The sequence below is a fragment of the Phasianus colchicus genome, chromosome 5 (assembly GCF_987193195.1).
Source record: "Phasianus colchicus chromosome 5, bPhaCol1.hap1.1, whole genome shotgun sequence".
Lineage (NCBI taxonomy): Eukaryota > Metazoa > Chordata > Aves > Galliformes > Phasianidae > Phasianus > Phasianus colchicus.
This window is the reverse complement of record NC_143440.1, coordinates 23,854,239-23,868,745: the sequence shown is the minus strand read 5'-3', so window position 1 is coordinate 23,868,745 and position 14,507 is coordinate 23,854,239. Positions and strand designations below refer to the sequence as shown.

Here is a 14,507-nt window from a genome sequence, read left to right as displayed (position 1 = left end):
TGCCTATTTTCAAAATTATGGATTCACTTATATTTTCTAGAATATTACTGAAAATTGGCTATAGGTAACACATTTTTGTTTTGTTTCAGAATAACATTTGGAATCATAATTCAGAAGAAACAAATGTACCATTTCAGACATTAACTTCTACTCGTGATCCTAGCAAATATTTTACCTGACTGCACCTTATTCCACCTCACCCACATTCCTTTGCTTTTCTGATGTTAAATTAAATAGTATTTGTTTACGGCCCAAACGTGGTCTCAGATTCCTGCTAACAGCCCTGGCTTAAGAACATGTGATAGAAATGTTACTTTTTCTTCCACTTACTCCCAAACTTTAGAAAGTACTTAATCCAAATTGAAACATCATAAATGCTGATTTCCATTTCTGTGATAACCAACGTTCATTAAAACCCAAAACATACAGCTCATGGATCACGTAGATGCCTATAAATACACCAGTAAACAACTTCTTAAATGGTAAAAAGAAAACCTTCCCTGAGCACATGTAACTATGTTAAACTAGAGAATTAATTTAAGAACTTCAAAGGAGATGAAGTACAGCTAACATAGCCAGAGGAAACCAGAACTCTTGGATAATTTTAAGAAAAAAAATATACACCTCCCTGAATCAAAGACAAAATCCAACACAATAAAAGCTGCACGAAAGCAAGCAGCAAATCTGACAACCACCTGTAGAAAGCCTGGGAGAATGGTCTTAAATCATAAGTGTTTCTCAAAACAAAATTGTTTCAATATGGCTCATATAATTGCATGCAGAACATAAATACACTGAATACTTGATTCAAGTTCACACACTAGACAGACATAGCCCAAAGGCCAGGGAATCTGACAACTTTTTTCCTTCTCAGAAGAAATCAGAACTTGGATACCTCAGATGAAGGGACACACAGCTGGCATGCTCCTGCATGCACATTCACCCCAGTTAAGCATCAGAGGCGGATAGCCAGCTGTTTTCATAGTTGCTTAGCGTGGGTTCTTCATGAGGACAACAAAACAACTAATAGGTGTAAACTAGGACATCATATCTTTCACTAAGGCTTCTCCTGCAGTTATCCTTCTTTACTGAAATGCAGTATCTGAGCACCAATGTCACTTCTAATTTCTGGTATACGAAGCTGGCAGGAACAATGACACCACCTGACAAACCCAGGTAGGGAAATGAAGCTTTAAGGCTTGGCCCTGCCGTACCCAAGTGAGACAAAATATACCCACTGATGAGCAGAGCTGTAACTTCCAGTATGCCACACAATACAAATAGAACTGCAACTGGTAATGAAAACAAATGGCTCTGGCTGCTAAGTACTGGAGGACGGAGATGAGCCCAATAAATCTTGTGAAACCACTTTGTTACTTAATGGCGAAGCTTCAGTCTCCCCAGCACCCAAGACTATCTATAAGAGATTACTGGATCAATTAATGGGTTCTGATCAATGAAATTACTGCCACAGTCAGCACTTGATAGACCAGTTGGCTCTGATTTCCGATTGCACCTTCCAGGAATTTAACATCTGTGGGACATCAAGCCTACCACTTACAATTAAAAACAAAACAGGTAAAACAGACATCATGGTGTCAACGTTCTCTCACGTAAATCAATGTTAAGTCTGGACTCACGACAGATGCATACACATTTAGTACCAATATAGCCGATATTAAAAATTTTGAAATATAAAAATATCTATTCTGGGGAAGAAATTAAGGAGGAGAGCAATGACACATCTGAGAGTGGAGGAGCAAGCAGACTGGATAAGTGAGATTACAAATAGAGAGGCCTGAACAAAGAAGAAAGCACACCACTTTCCAATCAACATTACTTACAAGACAAAAAGACAACAGAGAGCAATGAGAAACCTGTCAGGAACTAGAGGCTCCTACATTGCCAGAAACTTACCAAGGAGACGGCCATACTTTCTAATCTGAGAATCTGCCATCTTCTCCTGCAACCTGGACACCCTTGCACCTCTCAACACTTGGAGCAACACAAGGCAACAGCAAATAGCCACTGTGTCTATTCATTTCTGCAGACAGAGCTGTCAGATACTGCTTTCTCCAATCTCAAAGGCAAAAGGACTCATCTGCACGCAGGTTACCAGACAGTCTGTACAGCCAGTTGGAATACCAGCTGAACCGCCCAGGACTGTTTGCTCCATTACCAGAGCCTGAGTTTACCCATTAGCAGATACAATAGGAAGAACAGATTAAAGAATAAGAGAGGTGCTCATTTTGGGATCAGTGCAGTTTGGAACAAAAAACGAGATGGGAAAATTCCCAATTGCTTTATGGTACCACACATGCCAAGGGAAGACCAATCAGCCATAGCTTAATGGCTTATTTGGGTAAAAGACTGAGCTATAATGAACAGAAGCAAAATTCTCAGCTAAAACACTGTGCCTGCTTTTGGACGCAATACTGAATTTCAACAGCCTCATCCATTTCAGCCAAAAAACTGAAACACTTTCACCTCTCTATCATTAAACCCAGAAGCAAAAACCTTGGGGAAAAGCATCCCTGTGTAGTGTCTATAAACACAGTTTGCATAGCTCCACAGTAAAGTAAGCCTTTTTTTTGACTTCATGAAATCAAATAGATTTAAATTCAGAGGGGGAAAAAATATATGGTAAGTCTCTAACTAATGCCATCACCATTCTGCACTAATACACCCACTACAAAGAGAGAACACATTTTCAGCACCTACTGCCATCTTCAGAGTGAAAACAATTTTGATGTGTCCCAACTCCTAAAGTTCAGAATGTAACTGATCGAGAAGTTGACAAAGCTTAAAATCCCACATTTGCAACATATTTACATTATATATATACACACAAACACATGTTTGGCAAGAGGCACACAGTTGAGCTCTTTGCAGAACTGAATGGATAAATTCTATAAAGAACTGAGGCCAACACTCCATTTTAAAGAATGAAAACTGATTCAAATCAGTTTCAAAAGCAGGTAATTTTTTATTAACACTTCAAGAAATTTTACTACTGGGCAAATGAAGTTGTAACTCTCAAAAACATTTCATACTATTTCTTCTTCAGAGGAAACCACTGGTGTTGCTGTGGGAACATTAACTTGGAAATGTTTTGACTTCTGATTTCATTTCAGTTTTTGAACAGATCTAAGCATTTCATTGCAAAGGAGTTCTTCCTAAGCCTCCACTCAGGCTCTCTGAAAGTTTCACATTTGTCTTCATTTGATATACTTTGGTTTCTTTTTTTTTTTTTTTTAACAGTATTTCAATATCTTCATATAGCATGTCAAGTATAAAAACCACTGTAAATAATTGAGAAACGTGAGTTTTTCTGCATTAATTCACAGCCAAACACTGCCAAAATCACCCCAAAACTCATCAATAAATACATACGCAGGGCACCATGGAACATTTTTTGGAGTATCATTCACAAACACAGCACCATGCTTAAATTGAACTTCTCTCTGCCTAAAGAACCGCAGTGTCCGTTCTTAGCTAAAGTTAGTTAAGTAGATCAAGAGACCTCTTTCCTGCTGATTTCAGTAGCCTTCTACTGCACAAAGCATACTTGTAGCTCTTTTGGGGACCCTGAAACACTCCACCCAGACTGCTAACCTTTGGTGTTTAACACTCAGGGACACCTGTGCAAAGGCAGCTTCACTTGCTCCTCTCTACCCAAGGCCCCAGAAACACTCCCTGCTGCATTGGCTGGATCAGTCACTGCCAGACCTTTACGAAGGGCTGGGAAGGAAGAAGTTCCAAGAATCAAGGCTGCCCCTGTGCTTTGCCAAGAATTGGAGAGACTCAGCCCTTGCTTGTAGTTTCACGCACATATTTTCAGATGTTCTTCACTTAAATCTCCATCCATTTTTTCCATTCATTTTTCCTGGAAGGCACAGCATGACATCAGCTGCTTTCCACTGCTAACAGGAACTTTATGACACAGCAAATGCTACAAATACCATTCTGGCTGCATGAGGCCACCAAACAGACACAAAACCCACTAACACCTTGCCAGATTCTCTGAGTTTCTGTACCTCACATTTAGATTGTACAGGTACTTCATACTTCCAGAATCAAAACCACACAGAACAAACAACACGGCACACTGTCTTCTCTTTATCCTTACATTAGGAAAGTTATTAATTTCTTCCCCCAAAAGAAGAGCAGGATTCTCTGCATATCAACACCAAACATGGCATGTATGAGATATGCATGCAGAATGAAATGTGTTTGGAGAACACCTAGTACCTCTCTGCCTAGGACGAAATGACATTTGCCACACGCAAACAATTCTTAATTAAACTTTTCAGGTTGTATTTCCAGAGAAGACTAGCTATAAAGTCTCTCAAAAGATGAGATAAAAACGTGGAGAAAATGCACATGTACCATTCAAGATAAAATGGATCTGCAGTAGGATTAAGTCATTGCTTTTGACGTTAGAACAGAGCATAACTCTTCCCTCCCCAGCTATCTATCCCTACCTATGTATAATGAGCCCAGGGAATGAAGTGATCCAGGTCTGATCTAGCCTACCAACAACAGGAAACCAGCAGTTTTAACCCAGGCATCTTCCCTGCTTCAATTCACTGAGCAACCTCACAAAAGCACCAGGCAGCACAAAGGAAAGGGGAAACATCTGAAAGATGGAACTAGCTTCTTTTCAGAGCAATACCAGCATTTGCTCATTCAGATGACTCATGGATCTGCACTGTCAGACTTAGGTGCTGAGTTAGTCATAATTAATTCTCTTCTCATTAACTATTTTTAGTTTTAAAGGTCCCAAGTGATGAGGGTTCCACTATTTCCATTACTAACACACTATGATTTGTGCATGTTCTTCTACACAATTACCTTCACTTTCCAGCTCTGCACCCATGAACCATTTCCATTATTTGAAGATGTCAGCCCCTTTCTAAACTGTATAATTCAGCTTTTTAAAATCAAAAATAAATCCTTAGCAACCTTGTCTTATCAACTTTTACTGAAATTACTTATCAACCTTACCTCTTCTCTTCAAGTTGAACGCCTCTGTTTCAACAGCCTTTACAAATATAGCTAGCTTCATTCTGGGCTGAATTCCAAATTCCCACAATCTTCCCACATATCCACCCCTGATATAACATTATTCTTCAACTGCACAATTATGATGCCAGAAAAAGTTAGCACAGAATGAAAGTAATAAACATTTAAAAGAAATTAAAAAGAAAAACAAAACCCTCCTGCTATAGAATTTCAGGACCTACAAAGAACGTCAGATAAAAGTTCATTTCTTACTTGTCTCCAACCCTGATGTCACTGTTTTTACAAACAGCATAACAATGCAGTCAATCCAGAATGGATTAACAGGTATTATCCCCTAAACTCCAAGTATATACACCAAGGAGGATTTCCTGCCCTTACGCATCTAAAGCATCATATTTTGCTCCATGAACCACTGGAATTCCTGGAAATGGGTACGTACAAAGTCTCTCTTTTTGCACTGGCTGGCAATAGGTACACGATAAATTTGCTACACAGCTCAAAGCATCTGCCTTCCAAGAAACACAACTGATGGCTTTGTTCGGACTAAACAATGTCACTGTCTTAAGCATCGTTAAGAAGATTTTCACAAAATAGAAGAACTAAAACTCCTAATGCCATTCTAAAGCCTGGCACTTGGCAAACATGCATTTCTACGGTGTTCTATCCATTTGTCATTACGTCTTTCACAGAACAGATAGTTTTTGAATCTGCAATAGTCGACTTCCAAGTGTTGGTTGAAACTGCCTAGTCACAAGCCTAATACAAAACTACAGGCAAAAATTAAGTATGTTATTGGAGAACACTTCAAAATAGAAGAATTGCACAATCTTGATTGTTGGCATTGAATAGTACCAACATTTGCTTTTGATTGTTACGGTAAACTTAGAAACAGTTTATATTGCTTGTGCCACTTTGTTCCGGCTAGCACGAATCAGAGGATGTCAGCTGGGGAGTCAGGAAGAGAAGCAGGAAAAAAGGCAGAGAGCTTTAAGAGGATGTGACAATTCCAAAACATATAAGAATGCTTAAGAAAGCATGCTTAATACCCCAGAAATCCAAATGTTCACAACGAATTCCACAGGTTTGACAGATGAAGTTGAGAAAACAGCCACAGTGTATCCCTATTACACAAAGAATGATCCAAAAGCAGTCACATGATAAAGATGCTTGAGCTCATGCATGACACGTCCCTCTGTCACACATCAACCACAGCTCCCTGCCTGCATGCACTGTGGGATTCAGGCATTGCCAGGCAGCTGAGATCCCAGCATTCATCTCCAGGATTTCCTCATTCCAAATTCAAGGTACACACAGCTTTCTCAGTAGGAAATATGCTGAAGACACTGCAGTGGTAGGAAAGTAAAATAATTTAGGCTGATTTTCTGAAGCAGTGTTCTCAAGAAAGATTTTAAGATGATACTTCTACTTTACAAGTAAAACAATGTTTTCTTCACTCAGATTCCAGAAGCAGATTTCAGTTTGCACAGATAATCAAAGGGCAGGAAAAACTGGAAGTGGACAGCATCCCCTAAAAGACAGAAAAAAAGTACTTGTATCCTATTTCCCATTCCCCCCTTCTTGATTTCTTGCCAATGTTAACGGCGGATCCAGTTACTGCCACTATTTTGAGCACCCTTCCACTACCGTATCAACAGTTTACTACAGTTCAAGCAGCCAATAGACTGCCCTCACTATTTGTTCACCTGATCTACTGCTTAAGAAACCACTTATGAATAGCCCTCCCACTGCCTGCAGAACCTTAATACAAAGTTTATGCAAATCAACAGCCAGGGAAGTCCCAGGAACAAGTTTCCAGCTCTTCCTAATAAGGTATTTCCTACAACTCCATCCCCTCAACACCAACTCCTTATTCTACACTAGGCTGGCCAGGGTCTGGCTCGTCATTAATCCCTCCTGCCCTTAACAAGCAAAGGCAGGATCATGTTTTCATTAATCTTCATGGCAGACAGGGACAACAGACCTTCTAAGGCAACAATCAGACCCTGGCTGACCACTCCTCAAAGCAGGCAAGGATATTAAACCCCCCATAGAAGACAGCAGCTCACAGTAATGTTGTTGGCGCCGCTGCCACTCACCACATACTCTCCCTGTAAGACAACTGCTTTCCCTCCTCCACTCCCAGTCAACTACATTCCCAGTTTGGACAAATTGCATTTTACATAAAAAAAAAAACAACAAAGCATCCACAAACAGATCACCTTTCACTCAGAATGCCAGTCCTCCCCAGACGCAGACAGACAGACAGACGTAATGACAGAGACTGTGACCCTGGCTCTCAATTCCGCTCAGCAAATGCCGCACACACACGCAAGGCCGGCCACACCGCCTAGCTAGCTGCTGCTGCTGCTGCTGCTGTACAAATATAGAAAGTGGAACAAGCATTTCAGCAGAAGGGATTCTGCTCTGCTCTCCAGGAGGGAGGAGCAGGGAGCTGAACTGGCCCAAGTGCTTTACCCATACATGGTCTCCGACAGAGCCCATGGCTAAGACAAGTTCCTCCACACACGCACACACACTACATGCTGTGTAGGGGAAGAAAACATTGAAGCGTACAAACTTAAAGGAGTCATCACTGTTTTGAAATGAGTCCAAGTTCACTTTGCTGAAGTCCACCGCAACACAGAAACTACCAATGCTCTTCTTCACCGAACAGAATTTGGCAGCAACTTGGAAGAGAGACAAAAACCTTCCTTCCAGGGAATCCCCACATTTACCAGCATTTCAAGAACTGCTGAACTGGCCAGGTCTCCTGTGTTGGTTTTGGAAGCACACACACACTTGGCATTTTTAACCCCAAACCTAATTACAGCAGTCTTTTTGAACCTTTTCTCCCTGTGCTGCTGCCCGTTTCTTTTATTTATTGTATCACATATTTTATGTGGTGTAAGTAACTAAGTTAGAAATTCTAGCAGAAAAGTTTTCTCATCTGAGTAAGTGTAAGCTGTAACTTTCAGCTACACTAGGAATGTAGTACCACAGAACCAGAAATGCACTCACACAAACTTCTGAGCAGTCAAAACCCCTGAAGTAAATATGCAATCCCTTCTCTGAAGACTTTACACATTGATCATTCCCAACGGTAAATCCTAACAGCTCTTTTGACTGTGCAAGGACTCTTCATTGTTCCACTCAGGAATCGTGCTAAGCACTCTGCAGTCATAACACAAAGACAGGCAAGACAATACACAGAAGAAATGCAATTCTTCACTAAGTCAAGTTGTCACAAGACTTCTTTTTTTTTTTTTTTTTAAATTATTATTTAGAAGCTTAAATAGAAAACAGGAATTTGTGGACGGTAAATAATGAGCAGATACAGCTGAGGTGGCAGAAAGATTTTAAGACAGTGATCTACAAGGGAATCCAGCACTATCAATGAGAGAAGAGTTTCCTTCACACTGTTTTGCCTATGGGAATTGCAAGACCTAGAGATGACATTCAAAATATTTCTGTTCCTGAAAGATCATTATTTCACTGCTTTCCCATAGGAAGAAGCATTCAAAGCTTTACTTTGTAAATGTTTGCAGGTATTAGGATGCTTGCTATCCATCCTGCAAATCTGTAGAGTAAGTTGAGCAAGATGCTATCACTTTTGTATGTGGACTTGAACAATGCCAGATACTTCAGTTACAGACTTGATAAATAACCATCTCCTCTGGTTTGGGAAAACAGGCACGAATCTTCATTTGGAAAGCCAACTGATTCTGAAGGATCTGTGGATATCACCAATATATATGTGCTGCAATTGCTTTTGAACCACACAGTTTGAGTGAAAAATAGAAAAGAATATTTATGGATGCAGTGAAAAACTGAATTTTAAATAAGACGTTTGAAGAATGACGGATTTACTTTGACATGTATTACACATGCTGAAATCTAGCAAATAAGAACTACGTTATTATTATGAAAGGCATAGTACAAAACAGCCTGCAGACAGAAGTGAAAGCTACCACAGAGACCTATTTTCAGACCAAGGTTCTGAAAAACTCAAATTAATTTCAACTAAAAACGATACAAGGCATTCCGGAACTTCGGCTGAGTTTTTCTAACAATCAAGAAAGAAATTGGTTCTGAGAGAACACAGTGTGCAACTACAGAGAAACATTTCTCTGCAAAGGGAAGCCTGCTATGTACCAGCATGACACAGTGCACACTCAGCAACCACTCATCCTCTCATTCACATTCCTCACTTAAGACCTCCTCAAGATGTGCTGCTGACAAGGATAAAGAGCCCAAAGTGCCTACTCATTTGCCTGCAATATCTAAACCAGCTATTCCAAATCACATCTACAACTAATTTTAACCAGCATATGTAATCTAACAGGTAATTCTAAGACTACTTTGTATCATCTTAGTCTAAAGATATCACATCAAGTCACTGCATTTGTTATAAGTCTACAACAGTACAGACTGGCTACCAAAATGTGCAGGTTGCCACTAGCACTCTGCCTCCAGCAAGGCCACCAGTAAAATGGCCAATGCAAATTAAAAAACAGACCACAACATACTGAGAAGACTGAAGACAGTACAACAACATGTGCACACGGGACAGAGAAGACAGCTCATGGACCATGATTCTAGTTCCGAGATAAAGCTTTCACAAAGTACATAAACTCACACAAACTACCTCCAAAACTGAAATTCTTTTCTGAGTTTAATGAAGATGCCTGCTCAGCTTGGGGTCTTCATTACTTGCTCCTCTGTTGCTGGCTGAATTCAGGGTGAATGGAGAGTAATGTTCTTTCTTCTGCAACACATGGAGCTAAAATGGCTGAAAGTTCCATGCTTATCAAGATGTCAGAAAGACTTCCTTTACCTGAGATGACAACCATGCCTCTTTAGATTGCTGTCATAAACAAACACGCCTGCTCTGTCTACCACAGTTCAGAGCTGTGAGCTATTCAACCCTACAGCAAGTCTTTGCAGATTTATCTGCCCCATGGCTTTAAAGCAGTTTACATTTTCTCCTTTGTCCTATCCAGATCTCCTGCCTCTAATGTATATTTTACCTTTATGTGCTTGGATCAAGTGTGAACAGGATGATGTTTAAATGGCATCTGGGAATTCCTGGAAGTGCAAATGCTGAAAGGCTCTTTTTTCACTGTTATGCCCCAAACACAAAGCATCTTGGCAGGACAATCAAGTGAAAACAGAAGAGGTGGTATCTGGCATTTTTCCATGTAACACAGGCAGCTCTGTGTCAAGATGAAGTACATTAAGACTGCTGGATACTTCTTCCATCAAAGCCTCTCTCCTGCCTCAAGAAAATCTGGCAATAGGATAACAATTCAAGATACTGTGTTGCAAACCCTCAAGGGAAATATCATTAGAGGGCCCACGTAACTTTTCTTAATTTACAACTCCCATTCCAATAAACAATTCAGTATTTTATTTTGCTTTGATTTATACTGTTGTGTTTTGTGGGTTTTTTTCCTCCCCAAATAACTGACCAATAGATTAAAATGGTACTTCTCGTCTAAGGGCAGTTACCAAGGCAACAAACATCTGCAAAACTCCTGGGGAATGGTAAACTAAAAGACAAGAAGCAATATTAAAAATGCTTAGATTGTAGTAAAGCATTAAGAAACTCAGGTCAAGTCTGATAAACAAGAATGCTGAGCCATATCTGACAACACTGGACTATCGCAGCTGCTTCAATAGCAAATCTCACATTATCCCTACTTAAGGCTTCTGCTGGCATATAGAGGTGCAGGCAGGTCCTGGAACAGACATATAAATTCTGCCCGTACCCAGTGGTCTCCTCATCAGCAGAGATGCAATAGGACATACAGCTGCTGGATGCACACTGCACCCACCTTCCCATTTCCTATATCAAAGTAAAGGTATAAGGATTTTTAAACAGCAATATTATTTCCAGTAAAGCTGCCTCTTACAGACTTGGGTACAGATACCTCACGTTGCACAGAGCTCCCAAGAACACAGCTAAGGGGAATGAAGGAAAAAAAGTTTATTATGGACACGTGGTGCCACTGCAGCATTTTAATCTAGCTGATGAGCTATGCTATAAAAAACAGCAATAGAAAAGACAGCTAAAGGCACTAGGAGGTTATTCAGCAATTATCGTGACTGCTAGTTCAAAGATCTAAGCCTGACGCAACAGACAAACACAAGCAAAAAAACAAAAAATAAATCAAGATGCTCAGGAAGGCCGAGCTCTAGCAGATCAGAAGCAAAGCATGTTTTAAGGTGAATATCTCCACCAAGTTTTCTTCTAGATCAAGCAAGCTCCTGTCGAAACACACCCCAGGAGCACACTGAAGCGGTACAACGGGAGAAAGCTGCAGCATTTGAAAAATGCACTGACGACTTCTGGCAGAAAGAACATCCGTGCCTTGAAGGTGAGAACGTCCGAGCCACGAATCCTCGGGAATTCGCAGGAGTAAAGGTTCCGTGCTTTATTATAACGCAGCCTCCCTGCTTCCTCCTCGTAAACAGTCCTATAAAAATCTCACGCTCTTATTAACCTTTATTGCTCCGACACGTGTTTACCATCCACTTTACGATCGGCCTCTCCTGCTTTTTATATTTTGCTCCAACGGCGTCCACCACCACTCCCCTGAGGCTGCACGCCTCGCACGGCGATAACCCGCAGCCCCGTACTCACCCCCACCCAACCCGCCTCCCCCCTCACCGGCCCCAGAGCACGAACCCGCTCCCGGCACAGCTCCGGCGCCGCTCGCTAGGGCCCCATGCCGCCCGGCGCCCCGGCCGCGCCGCCGCTCTCCCGCCCCCCACCGGCGCCGCCGCCCCGGGCCGCACTCGCAGCCGCAGCGCCCCCCGCCGCCGCCGCCCCGCGGCCCGAGGCGCTGTCACCGCTCGGTTCGCGGACGACGGCCGGCGGCCTCCAGAGGCCCGGAGCGCGGAGGGGCTGCCAGAAGCTCAGGGCGGCGCGCGGAAGGAGGCGGCGGGCGGCCCCCGCGGGCCCGATCCCCCGTGCGGTGCGGGGAAGCGGGCGGGGGGGAGCGAGGCGCGTCTGCGGAGGCCGCCGCCGCGGCCCGGTACGGGCGGGCCGGGGACCGAGCGCCCGGGGAGCGGGGCGGGAAGGCGGCCGTTACCTGCGCGAGGCGGGTCGCGCTCTCCGCGGACTCCACGCCGCTCCTGCCCGGCCCGGCCCGGCCCGAGCTCCTCCTGCCGGCCGCCGCCCTCACCTGCCCCCGGAGACCCACCCGCAGCCGCTCAGCTCCCTGCGCCGCCTCAGGCCGGCTCCGCAAGATGGCGGCACTTCCGGGAGAGACCACACCGGGCGCGAGGCGGGGGGAGGCTGGAGCCGGCCGCTTCCCTCAGCCCTGGGACCGCCCTGCCGCGCTCCGTGCGACACCGCCGCGCTCCCCCGCGCGCTCCCCGGCCGTGCGCCCGCCCGCCCGCCCGGCCGCGATGGGGGTGGCGGCGGCTCTGGGCGCCGGGGCGGCGCGGCTGCTCTTCTACCCGACGCTGCTGTACACGGCGCTGCGGGCGCAGCTGCCCGCCTCCCGCCGGCCCTGGTTCCACCGCATCGACCGCGCCGTGCTGCTGGGAGCGCTGCCGCTGCGGGGCCGGAGCCGTAGGGTAAGGGGGCGTGGCGGGGCGGGCCGCAGGAGCCCGGCGGTGCCTGACGGTGGCTGTGCCCGCAGCTGGTGGCCGAGGAGAACGTGCGCGCCGTCCTCACCCTGAACGAGGAGTACGAGACCCGCTTCCTCTGCTGCTCCGCGCAGGTGGGCTCCGCTCGGCCTCGTGGCGGACCGGGGAGCGGCGATTAGGGTGGGAACGGGACGGCGGGCGGGGGGATGTCTCGTCGATGTCTCGCTAGGCTCCGGGTGTTCTTTCTCGAGGGCGCGAGCCGGGGTTCACGCGGGTGAATGTGCCGCTCGTTGCAGGAGTGGGAGGCGCTGGGAGTAGAGCAGCTGCGCCTCGGCACCGTGGATCTGACCGGAGTCCCCACCTTGGAAAACCTGCACGAGGGCGTCGAGTTCATCCTGAAGCACCGCGAGCGCGGTAACAGCGTCTACGTGCACTGCAAGGCGGGGCGCTCCCGCAGCGCCACCGTGGTGGCGGCCTATTTGATCCGAGTAAGGAGAGCTCTCTGCTGAATGGGGTTGGTTTTCATTGACTGTGTGCAAGCACAGCTCGAGAAACACCTGAGCGAGCACTGCTGCGTTTGTATTGCACGATTTTAGAGTTTGGAATAGACACCCATTTCAAGAGAGGCAGACAGCAAAGCCCCAAACTCAAGCTGTTGTCTGCTTTGTAGAACCCGGCAAACGTAGGGGAAATGAACAGGTACGCTTAGATTTGCTGAGCAGCGGTCTAAGCTTTCTTTGATGATCTCATTTATCTTTGTATCCCTCGCCTGCCTGCACTTATGGCACAAGTTATTAGCACTGGCAAAGATGGCCTGATTTTACTGGAAACCGCTGTTGTGCCAGAGCTCTGAAACGTGTGATACGGTGCTATCTGTAGTGGCTCTGGCAAAGTAGTCAGATTTCAAGAAGCTCTTTGGAGTGCTGGGCCATTAATATAGCAAGTTCTGAGCAGGTTTTGAGAGATTCTGAGATTCTTAATTGATTCCAGGTTCACTGAGCAGATAATCATCTGTTTTTGTTGTTCAGACCTTTTTCTTGGCTGTCTGAAATGGTGAGCCTTTCTACGCTTCTTGGTAAATATAACTCAGGATCAAGGGAAGTAGCACTGGCTTTCTGAGTTCTCTGCAGAACTAACTCGGTTGGCACTGAAAACAAAATCCCATGTATGGATCCTACTGATGGTGCTGCTGAATGCTCCTTGGAAAATCTTTCTGTAGTGATGCACTGATTCCTTAAGTACCTGGGCAACAGTAATGTTTTAATAAAACACTTCCCTTTCTTTCTGGTCTGGTGGGACTGGGACATGAAACTATTCACAACATGTAGGAATTCTGAATGAGATAGGCAGTGCAGGTCCTAGGCAGCAACCATCCAATCCCTCCTTAACTGAGGAACTCTTCATGAAACTGCACTGAGATTCAGGCCCTTCTGAGGAAGTTTAAGTAAACAGAAGGGATAAAGATGCCAGTTCTTTAACAGCACTAACATTGCCTGTAGCATCCAGAGGGGGCTCCCTTAACTGGTGCAAGGACAGAATGGATTTTCACTTTCAGGGTTTCTGCCTTTTCAGCTGCATCACTGGAGCCCACAGGAGGCAATAGAGGCTATTGCCAAGATCCGTCCCCACATCCTTATTCGGCGTAAACAAGTCCAGGTCCTGGAGAGTTTTCACAAGGATGTTACTGCTGGGACAACTGCAGAGTGTCAGTGAGAACTACCAAAATCTCAGTCTCAGCTCTTTTAAGCATTGTACTTCTTGACCCTCAATAAAGAAATTTTTACATAAATTATGGTAAAGAAGAGTTTGGACTGTTTCATTGTAACTTTTTCTCCTTATGGCCGCTTTTTTCTTGGAGTGCTATCATTCTCACCCACACGAGTGCT

The 14,507-nt window shown here is 44.6% G+C and overlaps 2 protein-coding genes across 17 annotated transcripts in view; one reads left to right on the top strand and one right to left on the bottom strand.

Moving 5' to 3' along the window:
* CELF1 (CUGBP Elav-like family member 1) overlaps positions 1-12,298 on the bottom strand; it is a 53,586-nt gene extending 41,288 nt beyond the window's left edge. For 10 of the 15 annotated variants that reach the window (XM_090140858.1, XM_031593392.2, XM_031593393.2 and 7 more), the window contains exon 1: positions 12,120-12,287. The gene's annotated coding sequence lies outside the window, so the exon portion shown is untranslated. Of the gene's footprint in view, positions 1-7,244; positions 11,698-12,119 lie in introns of those variants that run through there. The other 5 variants (XM_090140864.1, XM_090140865.1, XM_090140866.1 and 2 more) reach the window with 3 other exon arrangements.
* Positions 12,299-12,424: 126 nt separating this feature from the next.
* PTPMT1 (protein tyrosine phosphatase mitochondrial 1) lies at positions 12,425-14,410 on the top strand. 2 transcript variants are annotated; one of them, XM_031593401.2, is made up of 4 exons: positions 12,425-12,609; positions 12,675-12,755; positions 12,918-13,109; positions 14,194-14,410. In XM_031593401.2, the coding sequence occupies exons 1-4, from the start codon at positions 12,439-12,441 to the stop codon at positions 14,332-14,334; spliced, it is 585 nt and encodes a 194-aa protein (XP_031449261.1). In that variant the 5' UTR covers positions 12,425-12,438; the 3' UTR covers positions 14,335-14,410. The 2 variants fall into 2 exon arrangements, with proteins under 2 accessions (XP_031449261.1, XP_031449262.1); XM_031593402.2 differs by having other exon boundaries at positions 14,177-14,410.
* The last annotated feature ends 97 nt before the right edge of the window (positions 14,411-14,507 follow it).

Coding starts and splice junctions, on each gene's coding strand:
- PTPMT1 (XM_031593401.2), top strand. CDS start 12,439: ATGGGGGTGGCGGCGGCTCTGGGCGCCGGGGCGGCGCGGCTGCTCTTC. Junction 12,610..12,674: donor TGCGGGGCCGGAGCCGTAGG/GTAAGGGGGCGT, acceptor CTGTGCCCGCAG/CTGGTGGCCGAGGAGAACGT. Junction 12,756..12,917: donor TCCTCTGCTGCTCCGCGCAG/GTGGGCTCCGCT, acceptor CGCTCGTTGCAG/GAGTGGGAGGCGCTGGGAGT.